Source organism: Cyanistes caeruleus, chromosome 3 (genome assembly GCF_971803275.1).
Source record: "Cyanistes caeruleus chromosome 3, bCyaCae1.hap1.1, whole genome shotgun sequence".
Lineage (NCBI taxonomy): Eukaryota > Metazoa > Chordata > Aves > Passeriformes > Paridae > Cyanistes > Cyanistes caeruleus.
The window spans coordinates 40,662,773-40,688,224 of NC_141703.1; the positions used below are offsets into that span (position 1 = coordinate 40,662,773).

The 25,452-nt window shown below is 38.6% G+C and overlaps 1 protein-coding gene across 5 annotated transcripts in view; it reads left to right on the forward strand.

The window, feature by feature from the left end:
* The window catches only part of UGGT2 (UDP-glucose glycoprotein glucosyltransferase 2), an 80,974-nt gene that overhangs the window by 50,747 nt on the left and 4,775 nt on the right, over positions 1–25,452 (forward strand). For 3 of the 5 annotated variants that reach the window (XM_023947600.2, XM_086880876.1, XM_086880877.1), the window contains 11 exons: positions 2,190–2,269; positions 3,579–3,765; positions 4,613–4,771; positions 5,881–5,966; positions 10,046–10,130; positions 17,434–17,519; positions 20,698–20,796; positions 21,973–22,057; positions 22,479–22,661; positions 23,899–24,059; positions 24,361–24,475. In XM_023947600.2, coding sequence (XP_023803368.2) covers positions 2,190–2,269; positions 3,579–3,765; positions 4,613–4,771; positions 5,881–5,966; positions 10,046–10,130; positions 17,434–17,519; positions 20,698–20,796; positions 21,973–22,057; positions 22,479–22,661; positions 23,899–24,059; positions 24,361–24,475 — 1,326 coding nt within the window. Of the gene's footprint in view, positions 1–2,189; positions 2,270–3,578; positions 3,766–4,612; positions 4,772–5,880; positions 5,967–10,045; positions 10,131–12,375; positions 16,106–17,433; positions 17,520–20,697; positions 20,797–21,972; positions 22,058–22,478; positions 22,662–23,898; positions 24,060–24,360; positions 24,476–25,452 lie in introns of those variants that run through there. The other 2 variants (XM_086880878.1, XM_023947589.2) reach the window with 2 other exon arrangements.

Here is a 25,452-nt window from a genome sequence, read left to right on the forward strand (position 1 = left end):
TTGAAGTAGAAATAATTTTTTAATCAATTCCTAATTTTAAATATTACTAAGCAGTTGAGTACAGATTAGAGCTCCTACTGAGCTTTTCCAGTGGCTAATTAACCTTGCTGTTAAACTCAGACTCAGAATTACAGATTTTTGTTTAGATCCATGCTGTAAGCATTGATGTTCTCATCATTTTGCCAATTCTGTTGAAGATTCTATTAAAAGTTTGTTTTCAGTGTAGGTGCTTGGTATTATCCTGAAGTTCACAAACAATTCCAAGTGGCTGGTTGAATAATCATGGTTTACTGAGTTAATGTTCTTCAGATGAGTTGTGGTAGCTCAAGTGCCTTGCAAATGACTTTTTATTGTGCACATGCACAGGAAAACTAGCTCTTGAATAATTTTCAGGCCTCTTGAAATATTTCAGCCATGTTTCACACCCTGAACAAAATGTTCATGCTCCTTGAATTTTCTTATTTAAAGTAAACAGACTGAACTCTTCAAGTATCCTGTAAAAGAATCTTCCTAGTTTTGTCACCATTTTCATGTATTGACTCAAATTTCCTCGTTTCTGGTGTCCTCGGAAGCCCTAAATAATAGAACCAAGTTGAGTATTTCAGAAGTTGTATTGTTGAAAAACGCAGAGATAATGAATTACTGTCTTATTTGTCATTTCCTATTTAAAGTCCTTTGAAATGTTAATTAAGAATGGCTTTTTTTTGGCTACTGTACTAAATTTCATGGTCAGCTGATGAATTGGGATGATGCATCAGCCTTCTGCAAGATAATTTCGTTCTACACACAAAAGCCTATCAATGCAGATTGCTGAAGAATTGTTCTTGCTAATGAGATGAGGGTTTTGTTTTGTCTGAAGGTTAAGTCCATACAGGCTTTTCTAATACTTTTTATTCTGAATGGTAAATAGATATTTGAGTCACTTTGATCTCTATTTTGATTTTGGTGAACTTAAACTCATGTCATGTAATGCTTTCCCTTCTAATGCTTCCAGCGCTCTTGGATGCTCATTTCCTGATTCTTAACTTTTTCACACAAATATGCTATTATTCCCTATTTCTTTTTTATTCAGTAGTTTTTCAGTGATGGTGTTCAGGTGACACAAAAGATGAGAATAAGAAACTAGGAATAGAACTGGTCCCTAGGGCTAAGTAAAGTTAGAGCACTGTAGTAAAGAATGTCTGTAAGCTGTGGGTTGAACTCAGGAAAGAAAAATTACAGTCATAATAAAAGAGAGACTTAATGATGACTATTGTCTTTCTTTGTTCCAAATTTATTTGCTCTTGCAGTAATTTTAGATATTAGGCTTACTAGTATTGGTGTTGTAACTTAGCTTTTATATCTTATTGGCCTTTCTAATATCCATAAAAATAGGCACAGCTGCTTTATGCTTTCAGATAAACACTTTGTGTCAGAAACCGCAGAAATGAAGGTAACTTGATAAAGGTTTTATGAGTGCTTGAAAGAAATTAGTAACTTTGCTAGCTTTAAGCAAAACAGATTGCTCACAAAAATAAGAAAAAAATACTGTCCTAATATTATGGTTCCTATATAACGGCATCCAGAACATTACTGTTTTAGAAACGAATACGTGAAGAACCTGAGGAAAAAAAAAATAGAAATATGTTAACTTACTGTTATATTTTGAAGTTAATGGAATTGTTTAATACACTGTTAATCTATTGTTGACATTTAAAGTTATTAAGTAATTGAGTATTAAAATAGTTCTCTGAGCTTTACTATATTCAGCAATTTTCCATATACAACTATTTTAATAAGAGTTAAAGTAATTATTTTAAGATTGATTGTTGCATAAAAGGCATATGTTGTACTTAGAGACATTCAGGTGTTTTAAAATCACAATGTAACAAGGGTGATAATATCACTTACTCAAGCATTGGAGAATGGGGATAGCTGCTCTTGAAAAAACTGCATGAGTAGAAGACATTAATATTTTGACTATCAGTAATATCATGTGCTAAATCATGCAGTTTTAGGAAAGGTCATATCTTTATTTAGAATATCTGACAATAGCCTTTAATATACTAATATATTTACATCTTTGAAAAGTTTTAGATTTCTGCTGAAATTTGAAAAATGGCAGGATGTCACAAATGTAACTTTGGCTCATTTTCAAAGTTTGGTGATTACCAAGAACCATTTTTTACAGGTTTTTTTTTTTCCTTTAGGTGCTCAGGGGCATTATTAATATGAAACTCAGGTTATTTTTGAACTGCAGATCTAAGCTGTCCGAAGTGCCACTGAACAGGTTGGTAGTTCATAGCTTTTCATGCTCATTTTGGAAGAACAGCCTTAATGGTGTATATTTTCTTAAAAAATAAGCATTGCTTTGTGTTTCTGAATTCTTTTTGTAGACTCATTTTTCATTGAATGTTACCTAAGTAGTTTGCCCTTGTTTAGAAAAAAGTTCTTGTTCTAAAGTGTCAAGTATGGTATCACAGGTATCTCGTCCATCAAATGCACCTCTCATTAACAGGCCTTACATAAATCAATGGGGAGTCTTTTATGCCTGTGAAAACTTGCAAAGGGTGATTGTATGTCTGAGTTGTTCCCTTCTTTACAGCCCACTGTTTGTGTAATGAATTTTACAGATTCAATACTCGTAAGAATTAAATTCATCTGAATAAATGTACAGTCTGCATTTTTCATATTGAGATGTTCTATTTTATTGAGACTAAGGTAGCCTGAATGTATCTACTCTAAATTGAAATTTTTTTTATCTGTGTAAAAATCAGGGTTCACTAATACAGTTACAGACATTTACACTGAAATTGCTTCCCTCCAAGAGGATTTTTTTCCCTCTAATAGAAATGTTTAAGCACAGTCATCTCCTTGGCAGGTATTTTACCTATAATCCTAGCAACTATATTACTGATTACCTGTGAGAGAGGCTGGTGGTAGTGCCTCTCCTTTAGCCAGTGGGTTGGAGAATAAATCATTTGCTCACAAAACAGGAGTCCTTAGTTTTTATGCATTTTGAGAGGAATTATTCACATTTCTTATCCCACAAGCCGGTCTTAATTATCAATCTTCTGAGTGTCTTCTTGTGTGAACATCGTTATGATTGCTTTTGAAGCTGGGCACTTTGCAGGTCTTGCTGCCTGGTTTCTTTCCTTGTGCTTTGGAGAACTTTTAAATGTGGAATAATTGGGGTAAAAGCTGGAGAGGAAGAGAGAAACTCTACCTTTTGTCCAATATAGATTAGTCCTGCTTAGTTCAGTGATACAGATTCTGAGAATTCAAGGCTGCTAGCAGTCAAGCTGTCTAGATGCACCTCTTGGTATTCACTTTCATAGCCTTTAGAATGTTAATGGAAAATAAACATGTCCACAGCAAAACTACCAAAAGTGAATAGGTCTGTGTTCATCCACCTGCCCATTTGAGATTCTGTAGGTATTGCCTGATGATATTCCAAAAGAATAGAGGGCTACTTTGCCTCCAAATTTCATCACACTTGGTAAATATTCACTGTATTTGAAAATACTTTAGAAGAGCTTCATGTTTGCACTTTGTATTTCACTAAAAGTTGTGGTTTTGTCACACTTCTTTTTCAACAGCTTCTATCGTTTTGTTCTGGAACCAGAATTAACTTATGGAATCAACAAGGTTCCTTCTGAACCTGTAGCAAAATTCCTAGAATTGCCAGAATCACCTCTTTTGACCCTAAACTTGATCACTCCTGAAAGCTGGTTGGTTGAAGCAGTGAACAGTTCCTGTGACCTTGATAACATTCATTTGCAGGAAGTAAGTAGTAGTTTGCAAACAGGGTAAGACTTGTGTTGGCCCTTCTACTTCAAGAGAGAAGTGGAAATGTTGCAAGATTTCTCTTGTGTTTCTTCTCCAGAAATATTTTCTTTGGTAATTGATTATTAAGTCAACATTTTACCATTTCTATTATCATCACCTTTATTTCATTTTCTCTCTTAAAAAAATAAAAAATACAAGTCTTAAAGCAGTGGAATAGGAAAAAATCAGAATACAAAATACAAGTTAAAGCAATTTACCTGCTATGTTGAGCTTTGTGTTTGGAGAAATACTATATTTAACATAAATTTAAGAATTAAAGGATTCTTTGTATTTCCTAGTTCTTGTAACCTAGATAAATCTTCATATAAACTGGAATATATGACTGTTTATTAATGTAGTTCAAAATGTATTTCACCCTCTATTAGTTCACAATTCTGCCAATTATCATATAATTCTATTTTAAACCCCATCTTCAAAGTTTTAAATTTGTTTGCGTCAATAAGCTTAAGCAAAATATTGAAGGTGTTTCGTTGACTAAAGCTGTGTATTTGGAAAATGTATTGTGAAAATAAAGTTGGGATTTACCTTACCAAGGCAGAGGTGCCTTAGCTTCCTCAACAGTCAGTGGAGAGAAGGTCCCTCCAGAGAGTGATCCTTCCTCATTGCCTTGGATACCTGTTTAATAATTTGGTGAAGTTCCCTCTGGATGGAATCTTCTTGTGGTTGTTTTGACTGTGGGAGTTACCTTGAGGTAAATCCCTCACAACATGTTTGTGACTGTAATATTTTGCTTTTCCCACACAGTTAAGTGACATAATTTATTGATTAAGCATCCCTTCCGTAGATACAAGGGGCTGTTATAGCAGAATATGAACTGGAACATATATTACTTGAAGGACATTGCTTTGATGTGAAAACTGGACAACCTCCTCGAGGGTTACAGTTCACTCTGGGCACAAAGAAGAATCCTGTCATGGTTGATACTATTGTGATGGCCAACCTTGTAAGTACTTAGTAGAGGAATAGTCATTACAATTGCACACTTCTTGTGAGAATTCTTCATGAGCATCTTGTGCTTTAAATCCATTTCTCTGTGTTGCAAGCTTAGTAATGCTGAAAGTACCAGGCACATTGTGGAGCTGAGCTCATCTCCAATTTGCTGAGCTTTCTCCCCTGCTCCTGTCCTGTGATACAGTATAGGTTTGAATTCGGCCTAGTTTTATACTCTTTCCTGTAGTGCCTAAACTGGCAGCTTAATTGCCTCTAGTAGGTGGTAGGAGGCAGTTACAGTCAGGTTGAGATCCCTGATAAATATAAAGTATGATTCATGTTCTGATTAAAATAACCCTTTTTGTTACACAATGATTCAGGCAAAAGAATGCTCCCATTTTAGATGCTTCAGGTAAGTGCTTAGAGCCTTGATGGGACATACCCAAACCTGAGAATTCCTCTCATCATGCAAAGTAATTATTTTTCATGTTTGCAGTCTGTAGAGCAGAAGACCATGTGACTTCTGAAGTGAAAGATTTATTTTCTATTGGCTAAGGGAATTTGATGGGGAAGGATTTTGATGAATAGAACCTTTTACCTATCTGTTCTCTAGTCCCTCTAAATACTGTATCATAAGGAATGAAATGCTTAATAAATTATGAATCTTTGATTTTTGCACAAGTATTGAATATGGTCTCAACAGTAGATTATGTTTGGCATGATGAAATTTCTAACAATTCTTCACATTTCAAAGCTTTGTCTGTATAACTTCAACATAGTGATAGCTGTTTACAGTATTCCTAAAATGGGAAGGAATTGTGATGACTTGGAAAGTTGCTCCAGACAAAAATTTTGAGTTTCAAAGAAGCTTTTCAATTTAGGGTCAGTTCAATAATTTGTTTCTTTGCTGCTCTTTTACTTGCTGTCCTTGGTGTATGCAACTCAAATTCAGCTAGAAACAAATGGAGCACTGAAAGACATTAAAATGGACCTACAGGAAAGGATAGTTGGTTGCATCACCAACACACTTCTTTCAGGGCTAGTATAAATGTTGAATAGTTGATTTTTTTATATGAAAATGGTTGAGTCTGAAATGCAACCAGAACTGTCTTTTTTACTTAGGGCTATTTTCAGCTGAAAGCAAATCCAGGTGCTTGGACACTGAGATTGCGTAAAGGAAGATCTGAGGAGATTTATCAGATTTTTTCGTAAGTATGAATCCATCATTTGGAAACAGAAATCTGAAAGTGCAACATATTTTGAAAGATCTGACAATACTGAAGGAAAATGAGCAAAGATAGCATTAAAAAAGTATAAGATGCAAATGATGATTTAAAATTTGTAAGGGATACCTTATTTCCCTGTATTGATAGTTGCTTGATGGCTTCATGTGTTTTTGAAGGCATTTCAGTATGTTAATGCATAATAAACCTAAGCTAGTCAAAATGCTAGCAGTGTCTCTTACTACACAGCTACCAGGCACTTGCCCTGTCAGCTCCATGGATGGTTAGCATTATCACACAATGGCTTGCACCAAATTCTGTAGAAATGTCACTCGTAGTTCTGTTAATTAATATTTTGGCATTCCCAACATAGTTAACATGTAATGTCAAGAATATATCCAATGGAGCACTGCTCTCCAGAACTATCTTGATCAGCTGGAGTATGAATTCCCCTCTCATATTTTTTTTCAGCCTTGAGGATGCCTCTGAATGCAGTACATTTATAGGTGGCATCTTTTTTTAACAGGAGCATTGTAGTAATTTCTGTTCTAGACTTTTTTCTTCCATTAATTCTAAGTGTTTCTTAGTTGTCTAAGTCTAAGTCATCCAAGGATTACAGCTTGACCTTGGGATATCAAAGCACCCTTCATTTCAAGACCCTGGCTACATGTTGACTGCACCACATTTCCCTCTCTTGGGAGAAATCTCTGTCCATAGAAAGCTGTATTCCTGTAACTGGCATTTAGGTGGCATCTCTAAGGCTTCTAGAGCTGTAATTTCCATGGTTGATTTTCATGTAAAGGAATATATATGCTCACCATCATTCCAGCTATTCCTTAGAATAATCACCTTTCCCCCATGTTTTATGTAAAAGCATAAACCTGTAGCATATGAGAGCTTTCTCTTGAAGCTTTAGATATAATCCCTTCTAGAGGAGCAGTATAGTTTATTTAATTTCAGCTTCAATTCTTCCTTTTTTTCCCCTTTTTCCTGTTATGTCTCTTCCCCCTCTAGGTAATTGAAATAGGCCTGAAATAGGTCTGTTTCTTATAAAACATTTATTATTACTGGGAGCCCAGGAATGCATAGTTCCATATGTTGTTAATTATCAGCTACTTTTAAAAACAAAAAAAACTTGACAAATCTCTATGAACATTTAGTTAATATCAGTGTTACAGGGAGAAATATTAATACGATGTTAGTCATTCTATTTGTTTGCAATTTTCAATTTATTTTTCCAGAAATCACTTACAATCTGTTGAAAAAGCAGAAAAACAGTCCTTACCCTTAGAGGCTCACCGAATCTCCACCAACTGTATCTGTACCATTTGTCTAATTTAGCATTTCATTCTTAAGAAATATAAAGTGATTTATATAAGATAACATGGTTTAAAAAATAATGTAATGAGGTGTAGTTAACTTAAATAATGAAACAAAATTAAACAAAACCACTCTACATTCTAGTCTGGATCAAAGGAAATTTAAATTATCTGCTGGAGTTTTGCCCATTTTCCCTCTGTAACACAAATAGTCTTAATTAAACTCAGCTAAGTTACTAAAAACTATTACCTCATGAGGAATCTAGACAATGTGATTTATTTCATCTCATTATTCCAACTGTAAACTTAAAATACAACAGGAAAAGTATGTTTGCAGGGCTGCGCCAGGATCTTTGCTATTTCTTTTACAGTATTAATAGTATGAAGTTGCTATCAGAACTCAGGCAACTGTTTGATAGGATGGAATTTTGCCAAGAGCTATTGCAGTATAATCTCCATCCACAGATTAGTCATACTCTCTGCTGTTGAACTGTGAGATTAACCTGTTTTCTTTGAGGCACAGGCCTCAATGCCCCTGCATTAGAAAGGGTGTTTTAGAACGTTCTACATCTCTCATAGTTGGAAGTAATTTATTTTTACTACATGTAAATACACAACATTTGAAATAAGCTGCCTTTTTCTTATAGACTACTTCTAACAAGGATCATTATTTTCATGCAGTCATGCTTGTATATCAATTTGTTATTAATAAATTACTATAAATATTAGGAAAATAAAAATTGTTGTACTCAATAATCTGAGCATTGCTTATTATTGGGACTTCGATGTTGGTAGGAAAACAAGTAGATATTCCAAGATAAGATTGCAAACAATTATTTATAGCTAAAGATATATATATAAAATCCTGATGAATATTTTACTTTTTTAAAAGGCAGGTAGATAATTTTTTTTTCTACATGTCATGCAGACTGCTTAGCTGAAAGGTATATCTCTTACAATTTGGGCAAGGATTTGTATGTCTGTTTCTTGGGCTTGTGGTTTTAAAGGATCTCCGTTTGTTGAGCCCAAATTCTTTTGTTTCCCATATGGAAAATTATAATTTGTGTTATATCAGTACTTACTTTGTAAGTACCAATTTACAATCACTTTGTCATTTGTATTAAAAGCATCTAAGTATTTCGAAACATGTTAAAGTTGTGACATAAATAGTCTGCTAGATATGTTTAGCTTTTCACAATTACATAACAATAAGGTAGCTATTATTACATATGTCATAGTGCTGTCAGTATGCAAGGTGTTCTGCTTGGATTTAAAAAGGTTATTCATAGTAGTATAGAAATTCATCAGACTGAGTTCTGTGCAGAGTAAAACATTTGGCACACAGTAAAGACGGAGCCCACAAGGAGGTATCCATGAAAGAGATTTAGGGAAACAAATCAATGTTGTTGAATTTACATCCAAACCAAACGCTCTGAGAATATTGCAGACTTTGGAAAATGCTCTTTATCAGCAGAATTCTTTGTATCTACCTACAAAATTCATAGCATGGGGATTTTAAGGTAACTGAGTGAGTAACAGAAAATTTTGGTTATGTGAACACTAGGGACAAATATGGGAACATCAGGTTGGCTGCTGCTATCAGCAGTTTGTGTTTGGATCATATTTTACTATTTTAGAATTTTTTAGTGACACACTGTATTTAAAATGGAATTAAAATCTGAGCATTATACATTGCTGAGATGAAAAGACCATTGTTGGCTGGTTGTGCATATGTAAGGTATTTTAAAAGTGTGAAAATAAAACTGCAATAGAGAGTAGAAAAGTTGAGATAATTCTGAACGTTGTTTTGTGCAAGGATAGGCCATCTCCATGAGACTTAGTGATTGCAGGCACATTTTACAAAAAAATACATTAAATTCAGATGAGTGTGTAAAATCCTGCAGTGTGTAGGTAAGTGGTATGATATGTATTGAAACAAGATTTAAATATATCAGTTTTCCAGGGGAAAAAAAATTACACCTAAGTGGCGGCAGATTACTTTCTTAAACCCATTTTTTATATGGGCATCTTCAGCAAGAGGAACCTGCATAATGCTGATAAAAGACAGAAGGGATTGAAGGGGAAATATATGGGCTATTGAGGTGCAAAAGCTAGAAAATTTGAAAATTATGTTATTATACTGCATCACAGTAACATTTTTCATATTAGCTATTCTTTGGACTGCAGTACAGTTTGGAGACACCTGAATGGCTTTAAACTGATGTGCAGTAGGGCAGAGGTTCGTGTGGTGCTTGCACAGCCGTGTCTTCAGGGGTACAGTTTCCAAAGCCAATAAAAGGGTACACTTGAAAGCAAATATTCACTGTCTCAGCATTGTAATGAAGCCTTCCCTATACTTTTTAAAGCAGATCTATTTTAAAAGTACGTTTCATGCCATCACGCAATTTCTAAGATGTTTTCCAGGTCTGAAAATTCGTTAATATTTGAATATTTTATATATATATAATACATAACAATGTGTTTAGCTCTAGGTTACTGCAGTATTTCATTGATTAGTAAATTTAAAAAAAAATCAAATTAAAAAGTGAAGGTGATGACTGTGGACAATGTCTAGTGATTAATAAAACTCAAAGTTTTTGAAGTTAAAATATAATTAGATGTGAGTGAAATAATTTTTTTCTGTAGGTATCAGCAATTCTAAACCTTATTCTCTAATTAAACCCAAGTAACAATACATATTTTAACGAGACAGTATATTTGTCTGGGTTTTTTTTCTCCTCACAGCCATGAAGGAACAGATTCTGGAGCTGACCTGACAGACATTATTGTGGTCTTAAACAACTTCAGAAGCAAAATTATTGAAGTTCAAGTATGTATGCAGTGTTCCCTTGTATGAAATATGACTTACGCTTATATGTCTCAGGCTAACTAATAATTAACTAATAACTAATAATTAATTGAAATATTTATACTGAAATATATAATTTAGATTTTGTATATTTAAAGAGAAAGAGGTACAAATTAATGCAGTTCATTTGATCCAATCAGTTTATACTACTTGTGTGGGAGATTTGTTAAATAGCTGTTAAACATGGAGAACATTTCTCTCATCTACCTCAAGGTTCTCAAACATGTAATCGTGGTGACTTGAATTCCCTTTCTGCATAGCAGGAGATTCACGGTGCTCTAAGCTAGCTGTGTTTACACTGGAATGGTTTCTCCCTGTTGCTCCCCCCGGGTCTGTAGCATGTCGGATCCTTCCCCTCTCCCCTCCCATTTGCTTTCACCCCATTGACTGTAGCCTACTCTCCCCCACCCCTTTACCCCCAGTATAAAAGTTACTGCCACTTCCCGCTCGGTCTCTTGGAGGAGGAAAGTTCCTTGAATAAGCTGAGGGACGGTGTCCCAGGGAGAGAGCCTTCTTCGTCTTTTCCCTTTGTCCTTGCCATACCCCTCCCACCCCCTGTGGACTGCAGCTAGTTGGACGATTTTCCGGGGCTGAGAGCAAAAGGATTACCGCAGTTTGGCGTCTAAGGTGGGAGCTTGTCTTAAGGATAGGGATCCCATGAGCAGCTGGGAACCCACATGTAGATTGTACAAGCTCTGGATTGTCAGCTACTTTGTTGCAGTGAGTTGCTTTTTGTGTAACCACGGCTACAAGGGCAGGACCAACAGCCTTCCTAAGCCTGGGAAGGTTGGTCTCAGGACATCGACGACTTCCTGCACAGCCCCGGGCCAGCCGAGGACCCAGGAAAGGATGAGTGTGAGTGGCGCAGGTTCGTCACACAAGTTCGTCCAGTGAAGCGCACAGCTGTGGTTTTCGGCTCTACCGCGCGGCAACCGCGGGTTTTTGGTTTTCTCAGCGCTGCAGTTCAACAACCCCCGCACCTGCGATGGGGGGTGGGTGAACCCCTGACTGGCTCCCACAGGGGTAGGGCTGAGCCCCTCCCTGGACCCACTGCAGGTGGGGGTGGGCGGGGGGCCCAGGTGGTGGGGACCCTGGGGATGATGAAGAAGCTATACCCATAAATAGACACTATCAGTCCTTCTCTTACCAAAATATAAAAGAAATCTGTAAAGCCCAAAGAGAGTTTGGTAGAGGTAGTGAAATCCTTAAGGGAATGTGGAAAGCTACTTTAACATCTCATGAGTTAGTTCCAGCTGATCTCAGAGACCTCTTCCAGTGTCTCCTAACCCCCTCAGAGTTTTATCTTTGGGAAAGCACATGGAAGGGATCCTTAAAAAGTCTACTGGTTGAGCTCAAGCAAAGCACCCAGGGTGCAAAAGATGCAGATGATAATGAAATCACTTTTGAACATCTATGCGATGAGGGGATGTGGGCTAAACCTGAGGACCACGCTAAGGTGCTAACAAAATCCATTTTAGATAAGATTTGTGGCGTGGCAGAAAAAGTTTTTAACCAATTGCCAACAGTTGAAACTCAGGGCATCTATGTTAATGTTAAACAGTTTCCCTCAGAAAGTTTTTTGCAGTTTGTTGACCGGCTTCGAGCAGAAATAAAAAGGCAAGTGGAAGGACCAGTGGCACAGGCCGAACTGATTAAGGAGATGGCTCAGAGGAATGCCAACGAGGCCTGTCACAGGGTGATCCTGAGACTGCCCATTGATCCTTCACCTACCATGGCACAGATGACCAAGGAGTGTACCAAGAAAGCAGGAAAGCAGAGCTGTTTGGTGCACAAGATGGGAGGCTGGGACTGACAAACCCAAGGACTGTGGCAGCAACAACACCAGGAATGAAAAAGCCACAGATGTCATCAGAGCAGATCCAGCATATCACCTGCTTCCAGTGCAGAAGGGCAGCACATTTCACCAGAGACTGTCCTCAAAGCCAGTGCCAAAAGAAGCAATACCAAACGGAAGCAGTAGCCAACCAACAAAAAAACTGGAACTAGAGTGCAGCCCCACCCAGCGCAATAATATAAATGTAGGAGGCTCTAAAGTGGGAAAAGCCTCTCTCTTAATTGATAAAGGGGAGGAAGGGAAGTGGGGTGCGGGACTGCAGAAAAATCATTTTATGGAAAGCATGCCTAACAAAGTCTGGCAGCCTCACAAGCGATCCAGACTTGTAACTGCCAAAGCTTTTCTTTTCAGGTCTACTCATTGGACAGTCATTGGAGTGACCTGCTGGACAATTCACAAGACGTGACAGGACTGGATAGTGAGTATTTTGTTATTGGGGACACAGCAGCACACACGTTCATGGAGATTGAGGTGGCTCCCGTGACAATCAAGGGAGACTTAACACACCTCACCCTCCTGGCATATTACCCTCAGCCACCCTTCTATTTGGCCAAGGGGCAAATCATCGCCCAGGCCATTCCTGTTCCAGCAGAGGTCCCAGTAGATGACAAAACACCTGGCATCTACTGGGCAGAAGTGGCTGGCGAGGATAAACCCATCATGGGATGCAACCTAACCCATGGATCAGATCATCTCCATGTGGAAGGGTTGATTGACATGGGGACAGATGTGATGATCATACCTGAAAGGGTGTGGCCTTCACATTGGGAACTGCAACCCGTGGCTGGCAAAATCCAAGGTGTAGGAGGAGTGAAGTTGGCAAAAGTTTCTAAGAGCATTGTTCAAATTGAGCGGCCAGATGGGAAATTGGCCAGTGTCCATCCATTTGTCACTGACTACAAGTGCCCCCTGAGGGGGGAGAGACACCATGTCCCAGTGCGGGGGCTCAAACTAACCATCCCTGAGACTCCCCAGGATTTTTAGACACAGCCACTGTGGAGCACCCTACCCAAAAGTTAACATAGCTGGATGATAATCCAGTCTGGTTAAATCAGTGGCCATTCAGTAAGGAAAATCTCAGGGCGCTTGAAGAGCTCGTGGAGGAGGAATTGGCCAAAGGCCACATAGAGGAAACAAGCAGCCCTTGGAATTCCCCGGTCTTTGTAATAAAGAAGCCAGGGAAGGATAAGTGGCTCCTCCTTCAGGATCTGAGGGAGATAAACAAAGTAATTGAGGACATGGGGTCACTCCAACCTGGGATGCCCTCCCCAATGATGCTCCCACAAAATTGGCAATTGGCGGTCCTAGACATCAAAGACTATTTCTTCCAAATTCCCCTACACCCAGCAGATGCACCACAGTTTGCTTTCTCAGTCCCTGCGGTCAACTGGGAGGCCCCAATGAAACGGTACCACCAGAAGGTTCTGCCTCAGGGAATGAAATGCAGTCCTTCCATCTGCCAGTGGTATGTCGCTTCATTGCTGTCCCCAGTGCATGCCGAAAAAAGGGAAGCCATCATCTTACACTAAATGGACGATGTGCTTGTGTGCTGCCCCAATGACACTATATTCCAACACACACTTGACCTAGTGGTTAAAGTTTTAACCGCTGCTGGATTCCAACTGCAGGAAGACAAAGTTCAAAGGATGCCACCTTGGAAATACCTGGGCCTGGAGATCACCGCACGGACAGTTGTCCTGCAGAAATAATCCCAAAACCCTAGCGGATCTCCATTCCCTGTGCGGGTCTTTGAACGGGATCAGACCCTGGCTGGGTCTCAGTAACAAGGACCTGGATCCCCTGCTCAATTTATTGAAGGGGGAGAGAGAGTTGCTCTCTCCCAGGGAACTGACCCCAGAGGCAAAAACCGCAATTGAAAAAGCACAAAGGGCTCTGACTGAGAGACAGGCTCATCACTATAAGCCTGAGCTGCCTTTCAAGTTCATTGTCCTGGAAACTACCACACATACATGGTTTGATATTGCAGTGGATCAAAGGGCAGAGAGATTCACTTTTCATCATAGAGTGAATCTCCCTCTCCCACCAACGACCCAAAACTATCACCAAGCCACAAGAGCTGATCCAAAAGGCCAGGGTAAGGCTCTGGGAACTGGCAGGTTGTGACCTTATGTGTATTCACCTTCCGGTCAGACTCTCTGGAGAAGGCAAACACTCCCCTGAAAAACTGACCAAAGAGATGTTTGAGCACCTGCTGCAGAGCAATGCTAACCTCCAGTTAGCTCTGGACAGCAACAGTGGACAAATTTCAGTTCATGCACCATCACACAAATTGTTTCATGAGGAATTCCACCTCATTCCTCGTGAGAAAAGGAGCCGGAGGCCACTCAAAGCTCTCACAGTGTTCACTGACACATCTGGAGCATCCCACAAGTCGGTGATGACTTGGAGAGATCCTCAGACTCAGCATTGGGAAGCTGATGTTGAGTTTGTGGAAGGGTCACCCCAGATAGCTGAATTAGCTGCAGCTGTGAGAGCCTTTGAGAAGTTTTCTGAGCCAATCGGTTTGGTTACCAACTCAGCCTATGTCGCAGGGGTGGTGTCCAGAGCAGAGCAGGCAGTTCTCAAGGACATCGAGAACAAACATCTCTTTAGGTTGCTCTCCAAACTAATTTATTTAGTTTTAACTCAAGTTCATCCTTTCTCTGTGATGCATGTGAGGTCACATACCGATTTGCCAAGTGCAATCACACAAGGGAACCGCAGACCTGATTCCCTTGCTGCTCCAGCCAAAAAGGTACATCTTCCAGACATATTCCAGCAGGCTAAGCTGAGCCACCAGCAATACCATCAAAATGTGCCAGGACTGATGAATCAGTTCCAGCTAACACAGAGTCAGGCTAAAGCCATTGTGGCTACCTGTCCCAATTGTCAGCTCCATTCCATGCTGTTGCTGGGTATCGGGGTTAACCCCCGAGGCCTTGGGGCCTGCAAAGTGTGGCAGACGGACAATACACACATTTCCCAGTTTTGGTTGCCTTAAATATGTACATGTAAGCATTGACACATACTCAGGTGCAGTTTATGCCTCTGCCCATGCAGGGCAAAAAGCTGTGCATGCCAAACAGCACATGGTGCAGGCCTTTTCAGTGCTGGGGATCCCTAGGGAAATTAAAACAGATAATGGCCCAGCGTACAAATCCAAGGAGTTCCTGGAATTTGTCCAGCAGTGGGGAGTGGAACACAAAACTGGCATCCCCCACTCCCCCACAGGTCAAGCTGTGATTGAGTGTACCCACCAGACACTCAAAACAAGTCCTAGCCAGGTAAAGTAGGTGGGACAGTGTGGATGTCGCCACAACAAAAGCTTTGTAAAGCTATGTTTACCATCAATTTTCTGAACTGTTCATTTGTAAACATGAGTCCCCTGGTGGTTTGGCATTTTAACCGTGGTGATCAATTTAAGTTGTCACAGCGTCCACCGGTCTTAATCAGGGTCCCAGAAACCTGGCAGACCAAGGGCCCTTATGAACTTGTCACTTGAGGGTGCGGCTACATGTGTGACCACCCCTACAGGCCCTTGATGGATACCTCAGAAATGGGTAAAGCCTTTTGTTCCCAAAAACTCAGCCCCAGCAGAAGGAGATGGAAGACAACTGGCAGTCGCTTCCAAAAGAAGACGCTGCCGGAAAGAGGGAGAAGAAACCTTCCTGTCATGTGGTTACTGTCCAGCAGACACACACTGACTGTTACTATGCTTTAAAAATGTTTTTCCTTTTGGTGGAAACCTACCTCTCACTCAACCTTGTGAGGAGCCCTATCCCAATTGTCATCTTATTCACGCGGACTGGTTCAGTGAATTGTTCAAACGCTGGGGACTCACGGGGTGGTGGGCTTCAATTGTTAAACTCTGCTTTGAACTTTATATAATTAAAAAGGGGGAGATGTTGTATTGCATTAAGCTAGTTACATTTACACTGGAATGGTTTCTCCCTGTTGCTCCCCCCGGGTCTGTAGCATGTCGGATCCTTCCCCTCTCTCCTCCCATTTGGTTTCACCCCATTGACTGTAGCCTACTCTCCCCCACCCCCTTACCCCCAGAATAAAAGTTCCTGCCACTGCCTGCTTGGTCTCTTTTTTTTTTCCCCCTGGAAAGTTCCGTGAATAAACTGAGGGATGGTGTCCCATGAAGAGAGGGCCTTCTTCGTCTTTCCCCTTTGTCCTTGCCATACCCCTCCCTCCCCCTGTAGACTGCAGCTAGTCGGACGATTGTCCAGGGCTAGGAACAAAAGGATTATGGCACAGGAGAGAGTCCAAAGGACTGCTCATCCCAGCTCATATATATCTGGATTTAAACCAAGAGAATGACTTCTTGAGACATCCATTTTTCTCTAGTGACTGAGGAGAGATTTTACACAAAGTCCAGATTCCAGAGTGGAAGTCAAAATCAGGTGTGCTGAATTTTATCCTCAGCGACCAAATTTGTGTGAACAAAATTATGTTACTTTCATTAGATGTATCAAAAACAGCTAATGGAGTACCATTTATATTGAGGAGAAGGATCCTCATAATACTATATATTTTCCGCTATTTTGTAAATATTTTAAAACATCAGAGACGAGTCTCTTCCCCAGTCCTGTAACTGAAAGTTTCCAGAACCCAGAGAAAGTATGTAAGACTCTGGAGCACAACGAGCCTGTCTTTATACCACAGAGAATGGGTAAAAGGGTACCTAGTTTTCCTATTTTGAGCCAAAATAGGAATATTATTCCATATGAAAGGTGGTATGTATTAAGCTTATAACTAGAATATGTAAGCTCTGCCATTCAGTTGAACTCTTGAATCACTTCACTGATCTGTAGGATGGGGCTTCAGGAGCACTGGCTAAAAAGATGCATGATTTAGTGTCAACAGAAATCTGTGTTAGCTTGACAGCATAAACATGTGAAATTAATATGATTAGAATCGAGTATGTTCTCACATTCAGGGTGTAAGAAGGTATTTGGTTTTCAAAAGCAATCATTTCTTTTAATCAAGGAAATTGAGGTAGTAAATGAAATTAATCTTGAGCCTTTATAAGCATCTGGATACAACAGCAGAAATTGCTTAAGTTGGATGGGAGAGCTTATGATTCAGTGACAAATTTGTCACTTTCTCCTTGTGAGGAGCTTATGAGAATGACAATTTCCTTTCAGATAAGTTCCATTGTGAGGTGCTAATGGCTGGATCACAAACTCGTGAGGGAGGACAATGAGATAAAATTTGCCACACTTGTAGTTATTGTTTGCATAAAGATGTGCAGAGGGCTTGAAATGTGCTGGCTGATTTATTAATCACCATATTTAGTGGCTCTAGCCACTTAGTACACCGTAGTTAGATATCACAATGCAAGTAGTAATTACTATCAACTACTTTTCCAAGTTGCACAAAGGCATTTATTTTACTGACTAGGTACAGAAAAAGCCTGATAAAGTGAATGAAGAGCTTCTTACAGATGGAACAACAGGAAGAAAAGGAAAGGTGGAATCAATTGCAAGGTAATGCATAATTTGCTTCTAATTCAGCTGTTCTAGGACATGTATTATTACTCATAGCAAGTAAATTTTCTTACTTGATAGTGACACAAATGTGTAAAAAGGCTCTCCAAGGTATTTATAATGTAAATAAAAAGGGGGAAAGACAAGTTATAATGTCTTGTAAATCTCTTTTTTTTTATTCCCTTCTTAATCCCTCCTTTGCATTTCCAGTTTCTTTTCATTTTCTCCTTTGGCTATTTTTTTTTTTTTTTCATTTTGCTGTGGCAGGGAATCAGTCTCAATGTGAAAATCTCAGCCAGTTATGTGGTACTCAGATATGTCAAACTGAACATCAAAAAGCAGGCCAATGCTGCTTGTCTGCTCCTAGACTTAATTTATGAAATCTCAAGAAGTGTTTTTACCTCTTACTTTGAAGTTTTTCTGTAAGTAATTGTAATAAGCATCTCAAGCATTACATTTGGGGCTAATACTTTCGTAGTACTTCTAATTTGCTCTTGTGAACAAGACTCAAAAAAGGTTTTCTTAAGTTTTCAGTAGCTTGGGCAATGGTTATCAGTCACAGACTGCTTAAGAAAATATAGAAAATGCATAGCAGTTCTACTTTATCTACTAGTCACTTGGCTCCAGTCAGTCCTGCACATAGATATCTCTTGGTAGATCCAGGATTGGCTTCTGTTCCATCTCTAAAATGTCTCATGATAAGGCCTCTTTTGCCACAAGTACCTACAGACCTGAGACTAAATTGAGTCTCTGCTGCTGATTTCATGTTTATCAACATTTATCCACAGATGATTTTACTGTTACAATATAATAGAATTACATAATGTTAAGGGTTGGGAGTGCCCTTAAAAATAATCTAGTATCAAGCCCCCTACCATGGGTAGGAACACCTCCCACTAGGCCAGCCTGTTCCAATGTCTAACCACCCTTGCACTAAAGAATTCCTTCCTTCGATCTAACCTAAATTCCCCCTTTTTCAATTAGTACCCATATTGACTGGATTCAGAAACCCTTCTAGACTACATGCTACAATGCTACAACTCTGAAAAATTTCTTCCACACTCCACTCACATTGCAGCACAAAGGTGCCTCCTTTGAAGAATGATGTTAGTTGAAGGAATTTTTCATTGACTTCAAGCTTCCTTCTTCTAATTGGCTGCATCAAAGGATGTATGTGCAGAGATAAAAATCTTAACTTCCTCTAAGAAGGTTACAAGGCCAGAGATCTCTGAGTCTTCCAGGTCTTGCCTTTTATCACAGTGCCATTCATCATCCCTGAGCTTAGCTGGACCAAGGAAGGAAGCTCCTCACCTAGTGAAGTTTATTTGCTCTTCCCAGTGATTCAAGGTTGTGGCTGAAGGGCATGATTTGAAGCTGTCAGCCTCATGCCATCTAGGATCTTGTCAAATACCCTTCCTTCATTTTCCAGAATGAAAAGAAAATCCACCAGCATACTGTTCACTGCAGGGACCCACGTGTGCTCTAACATGGGAGATGTGCACACCACTTTGCCCAAGCCCTTTCACGCTTGAGCTGCCCTTCTCCAACTGACTGCTTTTCCCATGTGACCTTACAGGTCAGCCCAGCAGCTTTGGGAGATTCCTGCTTTCTGTAAAGCTTTGCAGAACCAATATTTCCAAGATCCTTGCATCAAACCCCGATCTTCTTTTCTCACATGTGATGGCTCCTTTATAAAGAGCTTGACGTTCTTTCAGTCCTGCTATCACTAAATATAAGACATGAGACAAAAAGGAAGAAAGGAGACAGACTGCTTGGATCTGTGAACTGCAGTCTGTTTAGCCTTTGAGAATGCAGTGCTGGTTGAGAGCTTTGTCTGTCTTCTTTGAAGATGCCATACCATCCAGACAATGCCACTTCATTGATGTCTCTTTCTTTCACCATGCCCAAGTGAAAAGAACGTGGGTTTCTCCAAAGATTATTCACACCACTTAAACACATTTCAGCCTCTCAGCTATTTCTAAGGTTTCAGCTTTGTATCAGCGGAGTGATCTGAATTCTTTTGAATACATTGGAGATCTGAGACGTGTCTCATTTGCTCTTAAAGATTATGAGGATACCTATTTTTACACTTTCTAAAGGATACGTTTAAAAGGGATATAACCAGAAGAAAAAGTAATAGGAGTGACTCATGCAATCTAAGTGTGTGAGGAATGACTCACCTCACAAAAAAGACTATTGAGGTAAATTTCCAACAGTATCAAATGGTTTGAAAACCATTTGATAACTGTAACCAATCTGGCTCTGCAGTTCTGAGATCTCTGAAGCAGTGCCTGAGGGAGACTGCAGCCACCATCCCTTGCCTCTGTGTGCTGGAAGGCACGTGATTAAAAACCAGCCCTGGTAGACTTTGGTATTCAACACAAGCAAAGAATGCTGTGCAGCAGAAACAGAAACCTCTGTGCAACATACCTCAAATACACAGGTTAGCTTATAGGGAGAGAAATCAGAGTAATCTGAAGAATTCAACAAGTGTTACAAAATACGCTGGGAAATCCTGTCACCACAGACCTCTGAAGGTTGAGTATTCAGAGAAAGGCTATAACTCCTCAACCTTGTAATTTGCTGTTGGGGGGCACTGGGCTAAATATGTGATTTGATCTTGTGTGACCATCTTCTTCTTATGCTCAGTCTGTATTTTAGAGGATATATTCAGTTTAACCCCCTATGGGGCTGTGCAGACTTCCTTCACTTCCAGAATATACATTGGTTGTTCTGTTGTAGAATGCATGTGGATGAAGCTTGGAAAAGAACTGGTTCTGATTTTAAAAATTACTAGTTCTCAAGATCTCTGTATTTCTGTTTTTTTTTTTTATTATTTTTGTTTTTTTAATTTTGGGGGTTTTTTTACTTTGATAAAACACAGAATTCTTGTCAAATTTGGGCTGTGTTTGAATGGAAATGCTGGAGAGTGCCAGTTGTTTTTGCATTGCCATTGTTTGTCCTGAGTGACTGGGTATGACATTTTGCTCCCAAAAGATTGTGGTATCATAGGTGTGTGCAGGGGAAGTAGAATGTAAGTGTATTTGTTTACTGCAGGACGTGCATTTCTTTTGTGTATATTCATATTTTTGATTCTCTGTGAGCTTAATGATAATTTTGTAGGGGTTTTTTTTCTGCTGAATGTTGACTTTATATAATTATTTATAATAATTCTTAGATTTTCAGAAGAAACTCCAACAGATGAGAAGGAAAAGAAAAGTGATATTCTTAACATCTTTTCTGTTGCTTCAGGCCATTTATATGAGCGTTTTTTAAGGTAAGGAAAGGTAAAAGGGGAAACAAGGATTTCATAGCAATACTCTAAATTTTCTTAGTACAAACTAAGCAACCTAAAGAAACTGACTTTTTAAACAACATCCAAATAAATTTTCAAAACAAAGAAAAGTTGTTTACAGTGAGGACTAAATTAATCTTTAAGAACAAAGTGATTCAACTTATAGATGTTCAAAAATACCATTATCCTTTGAAGACAGAAAATGTCTTTCATGTGTGAAGTAAAAACACAAAAGATGAAGTTCAGCCTCTCTGTATAAAGACCAAAGAAAGTGACTTCATTAGAGTTGTATCTATTTGTATATATCCAGTTGTTGTATCCAGTTCAGACTGGATTTACTACATGCACATGTGGCCTTACTTATCTCAGGGTCCTTTCAATGAGCAGTGATTTCTGTTATGGAATTCTTGCAGTGTTGCCTGATCTTTTCACAACAATCTCTGTTACTTTTTCTGATTTGAGCACTGGTTTAGTGATTTGATTGCTGAGTCATCTGAAGTTTGAGCATCGTTTCTTTCCTTCAGCCTGCAACCACCTTCATAAAGGGAAAGACATTTTTATTTTAAAGGAAAAAAAGTTATCTTAAAACATCCTACCTGCTGTTTTGTCTTATTTTTGAGTTCATTATGCTTTGATTTCTACGGCAGATTTGACCTCTTGTAAGTTTGTAAGGCACTGCTTATCTGTCTGGTTGCACCAAACAAAGGCCACGATAGTGAAAAAGAATTGAACCCAAAAGAGTTATTCAGGGTTTTCAGAAGAGGATCTGACTTGAACTTTGCTTTTTTTCTTTTCAGCAGCCTATTAAACTCAACCAATAAATTCTAAGATAAGTTATTTCAGTAGCCAAGTTAATATAAGGCACTAACCATTATTCTAATTTTGTCAGGCACTTCTCCTAGAATAAAACATGTTAATAGATCCACTTTGGAAATTGTTCCTTCTACTATTGCTTAGGCAATCTGGATCAAATAAGGCCATCTCAACGTGCCCTTGAACACATGCTGTTTAAAGCTTTTAATTAAAAGTAGATAAAAATTTCAACTTAAATTGGGTTAAAGAAATTATAGTTAAAGAGTTTTAGTATTTTCTAAGTTCAGTTGAAATTAAATGACCTGTGTGTATTTGTTTGTTTAATGTAGACTTATATTTCCACAGAATTATGATGCTTTCTGTCCTGCGTCATACCAAAACACCAGTTAAATTTTGGTTTCTGAAAAATTATCTCTCCCCAACATTTAAGGTAGGAGGAACATTATCATCTGTTTTTTTTTCCTTAAAATTTTAAGTGATTTTTTTTTTAATTGCAATTGACTAATTATGTAATTCAAATTTAATTTTCACAGTGGAAAATAATCCCTGAATCTATTAAATACCAGTGACAGGTATAAGGTTCTTCTCTTCTGAAACATGAAGCCCACTGATAAATTATAATTTATTCTCTTCTGATAGTCTCCAGGAGCTTGCATGAAATGCTATTTCTGCTGGTATAGCTGAGGATTCTGCTAAAACTAAGGGATCATTTTAAAACAATAAATAATGTAGTCAGTAAGGCCAGCACAGCTGCAGCTGCATTGGAGCATTCATTCCTTTTCCTTTTGAGTCCTTGTGTGTCTCATGTATGTAAACCTGATGGTATTTTGCTCTTCTTTTTGCTCTTCTAGGATGTAATTCCTCACATGGCTAAAAAGTATGGGTTCAAGTATGAGTTGGTCCAGTATAAGTGGCCCCGCTGGCTTTACCAACAGACAGAAAAACAAAGAATTATCTGGGGCTACAAAATTCTTTTCTTGGATGTTCTTTTCCCTTTGGCTGTGGATAAAATAATATTTGTCGATGCTGACCAGGTAAGAAAAAATAATGGCATATAGCTGTATGAGGAATTTGGGCTTAAATTGATCCAGTTTCATTCTCCGTGGCCATCTTATTTAGATGTTGGTCTCAAAAGACTGCTGCAGTTTTACAAACAGAACCAGTGCTGTTGCAGAATGTAAATGTAAATGTAAATTTTACTTGTCTTCAGTCATGTGGACATTGAGTTTCCCTACACTGAGTTGTCCTAAATTGTCTGGGTGGAGAGAAAGGCACCTGGAGAGATGTGTGAGATTGTAAAGGCATTTCACTGAAAGCATATTGGAGTGATTCCATCTCTGGGCTGATTGTCAGAGCAGTTTTCCACTATGGCCAGTGTCTGAGGTGATTTGGACCGTTTCTAGATGGCTGAAATTCTCCAAGATTAATCCTATCTTTATTTAAAATTTGCATGCATTCCTTTATTCAGGAATGAACATTGCATAATGTACTGAAAGGCAAAGTGCTGACTCAGGTGAGGAATTGAAGAGTTTATCACAAGGTTATTAAAAACCTTAAGACAATTCGGATTTATTTTGATCCTTTTCCAAAGCTTGAGAATAAATTAAATTTAGTTGTAGCAATGCAGACAGCAACTCTCTGCAATTTCATCTGGATACACCATCTGGGAAAAGTAGTTGTCTGTCCTAACTACTATAAGGACTTCTCTGTGCTCCCAAATTGCTAAAACTTTTCTTTATCACTGATAAATTAGGTAAGTGGGGCTTGATGGAAGAAGGATTGATTAGCAAATAAAGGGCACTTGTGAAATGTCATTAAAACCTCTTTTTGAAAGTACTTTACCATTACATACAAGGATTTTTCAAATGATGCAATAATTTTGGAGTGCCCAAGTTTGGTAACAAATAAGGAGTATTCTTTACAAGGGGCATGATTGGTAGATTTCAAAAGTTATGTTTTTTAATTAAGGAATTTTATATTGTGCAAGCAGAAACACTGGTCTGTGAATTTAAAAAAAATACTGTCAGTTTTATATAATTTACTCAATAAATGTGTTACACAGATGGTCACTGTTAATAATATAATAAAAAATAATACATAATATTTTTCTTGAACAATAATTTGGTAGATATCTCCCAGTGGAACAGTTTATCTATAACCTACTGTTGTAGCATCTGAGGGGTTTTAAAATTAAACACTGTAAAGTCTGCTGCAATACCTACCTTCATAGAAACACTACTAAATTATAAAAATGAACATATTCTTGTTTAGATTGTGAGAAGTGACCTGAAAGAACTCAGAGACCTAGACCTAAATGGAGCTCCCTATGGATACACTCCTTTCTGTGACAGCCGCAGAGAGATGGATGGGTACCGCTTCTGGAAATCGGGATACTGGGCTTCACACCTCGGGAAAAGGAAATACCATATTAGGTAGGACAACCCTTACACACTTCTTGTGCAGTTTGTGAATTTGATTAAAATCTAGGTGTTGGTGTTGATCACTGAGGCATCCAAGAGCCATTCTCAGTAACAGATGAATAAGGCAGGAGTTCTGATGACATATTGATTTCACCATTTTATGGTAGTTTCAGCCACTTAGTAAAGAAAAATATTCCTTCAGGATGGGAACATATTTTCCTTTCTTGTTACTTTTATTACTGTTATCTAAAAGAAGGTGAACCCCCCTCCCCAGAAATCTTACTCCCTTTTTTAAATCTCTTGTTCCTTTTAGTGCCTTGTATGTTGTGGACCTGAAGAAGTTCAGGAAGATTGCAGCTGGAGACAGGCTTCGGGGCCAGTACCAGGCTCTTAGTCAGGACCCAAACAGTCTGTCAAATCTAGATCAGGTATATATGGCTTTGAGCATTTTTGGGTTTGTTTTCTTTATCTTTCTCAGTATCTATGGAATATCTTGTATCTCAACATAAATGTTACATAATTCCAAAATGATTTGCCATTTTCTACTGGTTTGGCCCATTTCCAGGAGTGCATCTGAACAGAGTTCAGAAAACTGAACACTGATGATTATTTTTAATTTAAAAAATGTGGAAAAACCTCAACTTACAAGACTTTTCAGCTTCATTTGTAATTTTTCTGTTATTGTCTTTGCATTTATGTTTTTTCTGATGATAACTCTATATTCTGATAATGGTAATTATATTCTTGTTTAAAAATAGCTTGTTTCCTTTTTCTTCTTTTTTTTCCATTGAAGTAAATTAAATTTTCTTTTGTAAGTTAACTGCAAATGCACTCTGGTGGCTGCTGAACATGGTCACCCTGGGGTGGCTGGAGTTTGTCTCACTTTGAGTGAACCTCAGAAGGCTTCATAACTGAGATTGTCCCTGCTTTTGGTGTTTTCCTTATGAAATTATTAAAGCACAGAAGATTTTTACCTGCCTCTAGCAGCAACAGGATCCCATGGTAGCAAAGCCCACATTGCTCAGTGCCTTTCCACACCCCTGTTCTGCAAGCAAGTTTCTCTCTTACATAAGGACATTATTGCCATTTGCATTTTTTTTTTCCAGAAATAAAATTTGAAAATAGCAGTTGTTACAATACTGGACAAAGAAGAGTGGAAATACAGCTACACTAAAATCTCAGACTAGACTGGACACCTGAAGCTGAAGCAGCCTGTAGCTGTATGTTAAGAGCAAAAGGCTGATATAACAAAAAGTTCACATTTTCCTGGACAACAGAATGGATTACTGGCCCTGATCACACATGCAGAGTCCTGATGTGATAGAGCTGTGTGTTCTCCAAACACAGTCTTACCCACATGTACAAGGTGTCTTTCAGAAAGACCTTTTAAGATTCAGAGGTTACA